Here is a 6,000-nt window from a genome sequence, read left to right on the forward strand (position 1 = left end):
TATCTTTTCCTCATCACATCAATCTGCAATTTTATTCCTCCTCTGTTTGGAAGGGGGCAAAGAGAAGCATATTTTCCTTTTGGGTTTTACTCTACATTCACAAATTCATACAACAAAACACCTGTCACAAATCTGACCTGGTGAACCTGTAGTTGTTGGAGAACACTCCAGGTTTAGAATATCTTCAATTACGGGTTCCTTATTATTTTTGTCTTTTTTCTTCTTCTTCTTAAAATAGTCACCAGAAGGCTTTAACAAGGAAAGTTCTTCTGATCTTCTAATATCTAGAAATAAAGTAACAAAAAGAAAAAAATAAACATCAAAAGAAAATTCCTCCAAAGACTCAGCATCATTTTGTGCATTTGAAACCATTTCTCAGGAAATGCCTGAGAAGTAAATGGAACTAAATGGCATCCCTTTTGAAGAAATCAAAGGGGGAGGAGAGACTCCCCCAAAGTGAGTGGGGGCAGTAAACAGTGGAGGGAGATTTTGTCTAGTAAAATTTCTAGTTTATTGAAAAAAATGTACTATGCAAATATTTCAAACGCAGCCACAGCAAAGGGAATATAGTATAATCCCGGTGGCTGATGTCCTCACGCTCTGCTCGTCTCCTCTTGGCCCTCCCCATTTCAGCACATGCTGGCCTGGCTTCTAGTGGCATCTAGAACACGTGTCTCTCTGCGGGAGGCTGGCTCTGCCAGCCGGCCGGGGTCTGCGCTGCCCACGTGCCCATGCCGCAGTCCACACATCCAGGGGAATGAACGTTCCCCCAGAGCAGCCCTCGGAGACTGATGAGGGTGGTGCATAAACATCCTTGTCTTTAGCCTGTGTCTATACTGTCTCCCAGAGGTCCCCAGCTGCTGAAGCGTGACTTGGTTGGTGACACACTCTTATTGGTGGCCTTCTCTTCCCAGTCTCATTTCCCCGTCTCCATCAGTGTTTCCTGGCATCACCTCCCAAATAAACTATTTGTGCTTGAATCCTAATCTCAGGGTCTGCCTCTGGAAACCCAAGCTATGATAATCCCCGTTGATCAAATATATCTATAGTTGCTGATCAGAACCGCAGATAAACATAACTGCACGGAGCAGCTATCATCCCAGGAAAAAGCAAAGGCATGTGGGCGTCCTCGGGCCCCTGGGCAGCTTTAAGTGCGCTGATTCCATTAGGCCCTCCCATGGCTTGGTTTACACACTGCCTCGCAGTGGAGCTCAACTCTCTCGCCAGTAACGGAGGATATCTGATTGCCAGGTTGCAACACACACCGGTGAGCATCCCAAATGCAGGATTTATACACAAAAGCTGGTGGAGAACTAAAAGTTCCAGTGTAAGCACTAAAAACAAAAACAAAAACACCTGTATCCACAAGCCCAAGACTGGTGTCTCTTCTGTGCTTCAAAGGACAAACCATTATACTGCTAAATCTGATTTCACTTCAGTTGATCAGAGATATGAAAAGCAACGATTAGAAATGCCAAGTTGAGCCCTTTTACAACTACCGTGAAGATACAATCAGGAAAAGAGAACATCTGACTGCTTTTGTTTATTTCGAAATGTCAGGTTCTTGGCTTCAGCTATGATGTTGCTTCCAGCCCACTGTGGTATGTGGAATACGCGATTTAATTTAATCATTACTTTGTTTTCAAATCCTCATTAGAATATTACTGGAAAAAAGGTGTCCTTGTGCTTGCCCTTTGCCCACCATGCATCAGGGGCACGACTGCAATTTATGCTCCATTCATTTATTCACTCAGCAAATGGTTACTGGGCAAATAATGTGTGCCAGGCACCGTGATAGGAGTCAGGAACACAGGGATGCTCAGGACGTGGTTTCTGCTCTCACCCTATTTCATACCCCAGGGCTCCCCTTTGCTGCCATTCTCAATCCTGCTGACACATTTTCCCTTTTTCTGTACCACCCACCCCCCTTAACATCCTATATTCTTTTCTTATTTATTATATTTATTGTTATTACCTATCTCTGCCTGCTAGAATATGAGCTCCAGGAAGGCAGGGATTTTAGCTATCTTTATTTAATGTATCCTTAGCATGCACCACAATGCCTGGCACATAGTAGGTACTCAATAAATATTTGTTGAATGAGTGAATGAAGTGGTTTATAGTTTAGAGGGGAAGATACTCACTTATATGTTATCTATTCTGTGTTCAAATGCTGGTTTTTGGTTTTGGAACCAAAGAATACACATATACATTTTCAAAAAATATAAGATGAGAACACCTTCATGAAGAAATGGTTTGGGTAGTTTTGTCCTTAGGACTGTTAAACTATAGGATACCAACCCATAAAGAATTAGGTTTCAATTCACAATTAAATGTACTTTTCTCCTTAAAATAAACTTCGCAAGTGCTTTTTGTAGACAGAGTTATTTACTGGAGCCAGATGTTAATGAGGCAATTAAGACATTGCGACACCATTATCTCAAAAACAGTAAAGACACAGCTCTATGGTGATGAAGGATTTAATGGAACTCTTTTTTTGTTTATCTTAAATACTGTATAATAATAATGATTTAAGTATAGCTTGGAGACATAAATTTTGGAGGGCAATCTTAACGATTTGCCTAGTCTGTTTACAAATCTCTTTTTTAAATAGTTTTAAGCTTTGTAGACATGAGTCTGATTTATACCAATAATGTTCCATTTGGTTCAACTCCACATACTCCTGGCTGCAGCACCCAGGCCTGGGCTGGAAAACCAAGGGAGCATTCTCCAGCCAATTGCTTGAAATAGGCAGAATTCCCACCTAATTTTCCCGTCTTCCTTTGCGAAGAGTGCAAAGGGCACAGGGGCTTCCTCAGGGTACTCACTCAGGGTTTTGCAGATGTCACTGACAGCTTTGAAAACCACAGCCGAGAAGCTGACTCGCAACCTCACGGTCTTCACGTTCGGCAGGCGAAGGCGAAGCATTTTATGCTGAGGGGTGAAGAGAAGCTTTGCATCTGCCTGGACCCCGTACTTGTCCAGGGTCCAGTGGGTTTTCAGAAGCCAGCAGTGCTTCTGTTCCCACCAAAGAGCAAAGTCTGACCAGTCCTGGGGTATGTCTGCAGAAATGGAAAACGCAGTTAAGTCAAATGAGAGAGAGCCGGGTGTGCAGAGTCCAGTTGTTCCAGAGGCAATTTCACTGTGTGCAAAAACCGAAACCAACAACTGGTCTTCAGCGCCCCATCTCCTTTTACAATTCAAGGCTCAATAGTTCTTGGCCTCTGTCCAAAGTCTCCAAAGGAGGGCAGGAGAAAACAGTGGCTGAACCTTACCATCATTTGCAAGTAAATACTGTAGGGGAACAGAAACATGGAATTTTTGTTCATGAGGGAGGCTAAAGTTCTCATCCTTAAAATCCTTCCATGCCACAGTCCTTTCTGGGAAGGTCAAAAGCATTTGATGTTGTTCAGTCAAGATTAGTTCTCTTATAGAAATGGATCTTTAAATGCTGTATCACAAGGGAGTAAAAATAGCTCCTAATCAAAGACCACACAGAGGTGCTGTAAAACCGACATTTCACTCTTCTCAGGAATGCCCAACTCTTATCAGTTCCACCTTATCCCCAAACACTGAAATCAGGGTAAATATTTTGTCCCTCTCAATGTTAGCACCAACATTTAATCTTTCCCCTCCTTCAATGCTGGCATGAAAATAGAATCTTTTCTTTTCACCCATGTTGGAGTCAATATTCAATCTTTTATTTTGCTAAATTAAAAGCCACCGGTGTGTTTATTTACTTGTTATTTTTTAAATGGTTTCTCTCTCTTTAAATTAGACAACCTTTTGCTGAATGCTGTTAGTAGAAGTATAAATTGGTACAACTGTTTTGGAAAACCCTATGAATTAGCATTTCCTTTCTGAGTTATACATACAATAGAAATGATCACCAAAACACATGTATTATAGCAGCCCCGTCTGTGAGAGCCTGAAAATGAAGACAACTCAAATGTCCATCAAGAAATAAATGGATAAATATGTTGTGGCATATACCTACAATGGAATATATACAGCAATGAAAATAAATGAACGAGAACTATACACAACAATATGGATAACTCTCACAGAAATAACGTATATTACGTGAAAGAAAGTAGATGCGTAAGAGTGTGCTATAGTTTGGATATTTGTCCCCTCCAAATCTCACATTGAAATTGGATCCTTAATCTTGGAGGCAGGGCCTGGTGGGAGGTCATGGGGGCAGATCCCTCATGAATGGCTTGGTGCCATTCCGTTGAAAAGAGCCTTGCACCTCCTCTTCTCTCTCCTGCTTCCATCCTCTTGCCATGTAATGTCGCTCCCTTCCCCTTTGGCCATGAGTGGAGGCTTCCTGAAGCCCTAACCAGAAGCAGGTTCTGGTAACATGCTTCTTGGACAGCTTGCAGAACTGTGAGCCAAATAAACCTCTTTTCTTTACAAATTACCCAGCCTCAGGTATTTCCTCTATAGCAATACAAACAGACTAAGACAGCGTGTATCCTGTATAAATCCATTTATATCAAGTTCAAAATCAAGCAAATTATTCCTCTGGTGTTAGAAGTCAGGATCCTGGCTACCCTTGGTAGAGTAGCGACTGGACAGGGTCAGGTATGGGGTTAGGGTGGGGAATAGGTAATGTTCTATTTCTTGATCTGGGTGGTGGTTACATGGCTTTGTGAAAGTTCATTGAACTGTACCCTGATGATAAGTGCAGTTGGGTATGCATATTATACTTTAGTAAAGACTCACTTAAAAAAAACCTTTATCTCGCTAGAGTAAATGAAAAGCCAGCATGCAAGGCCTTAGTAGAAGGTAAAATAAATACAAAGAAAATGGAATGTTATTAAATTCTGGACTTGATAGTGTTAACTCCTGATGTGAGGAATCTGACCCTAAAGACTTCTTTTTCTTTGTTTAAAGAAGGAGAGTAGCAAATGGTGGATGAGTGTTAAAAGACACGTTGGCTCCAAGCTGACTTTATCACTGAGCAATTGAGTATTCACAGACAATTGACACATAGTCTAATGCCACGCCACCTATAGGCACCTAAAGTTAGATGTCACCAATGGATGGGTCCCATTCTTGTGGAAGTACAGGATTATACCTGCTGGGGAACTTTAGTTTGCACCAAAGACTCAAATTTTTACAAGCGTAGTTGGAATTCAGTCTGAAGTTCTTGCCAGGACCCCTATTTCTCTCTCTACCCTAGGAGAGGAGGGGGACTTGCTCTCTGGGCCATTACAAGATGGATGCTCAGCAAAACCCAGATGATCAGACAACCTAGACCAGCCATTTAGTGATGAGGCAACAGAAAGAGTTTCAAACACGGAGAAACCATTGAGGAAGAGAAACTTACTGATCTGTTCTACTAACTTGAGCATCACTCCCCCAACATGCAGGTCTCCGGACACTCTCAGCGTGATGTCTTTCTGCTCCTCTACAGCGGGATGGTCAACGTGGACCACGAGCTCCCAGGAAGCAGATGCAAAGTCACTGGCTGACAGCATGGTGGCAAATGCTGATGTCTGCAGAATACAAAGGCAGACATAGATTGGAACGTGAGAAGGAGACCGAAACGTGCCGGTAGACCCTGCAGAGCAAAATTGTTTTATTTTTCATTTTAGCCTTCTCTTCAAGAAGCTCTGCAGGATTCCCAGTGCCCAGATATTAAATTCAGCATCTTAACGTTAAAGACAAAAAGTCTTATAAAAATGATCTCAAACCATCTAAATTTACATACATTATTTTTCCATTCACTCATTCCTCCAGAATCAATTAGCTATGCATTTTCTTTGTCCGCCTGATGTATCAGTCTTCTCTTTTCCTTCTCTATTGACCTTCTCTGAACTATTCTAGCAATAGGCAATCCTTCATGTTATCTTTTGAAAAATCAACTTTATAGAGATATAATTTGCATGCAATAAAATGCATTAAACTGTATATTTAAAATCTTTGCATTTTATTGCATGCAAATTAAACCTCAATAAAGTTGATTTTTAAAAAGGATGCCATTAAAACCTT

At 41.5% G+C, this 6,000-nt stretch overlaps 1 protein-coding gene across 1 annotated transcript in view; it reads right to left on the minus strand.

Annotated features, from left to right (window-relative positions):
• Positions 1-5,486, minus strand: part of FERMT1 (FERM domain containing kindlin 1) — a 28,678-nt gene extending 23,192 nt beyond the window's left edge. Inside the window, exons 1-3 of the mRNA XM_069496155.1 lie at positions 5,336-5,486; positions 2,829-3,062; positions 138-284 (exon numbers count right to left, since the gene is read on the minus strand). Of these exons, the coding sequence (XP_069352256.1) occupies positions 138-284; positions 2,829-3,062; positions 5,336-5,486 (532 nt within the window). The remainder of the gene's footprint in view (positions 1-137; positions 285-2,828; positions 3,063-5,335) is intronic.
• Positions 5,487-6,000: the final 514 nt, after the last annotated feature.

The sequence above is a fragment of the Eulemur rufifrons genome, chromosome 20 (genome assembly GCF_041146395.1).
Source record: "Eulemur rufifrons isolate Redbay chromosome 20, OSU_ERuf_1, whole genome shotgun sequence".
In the NCBI taxonomy this organism is placed as follows: domain Eukaryota; kingdom Metazoa; phylum Chordata; class Mammalia; order Primates; family Lemuridae; genus Eulemur; species Eulemur rufifrons.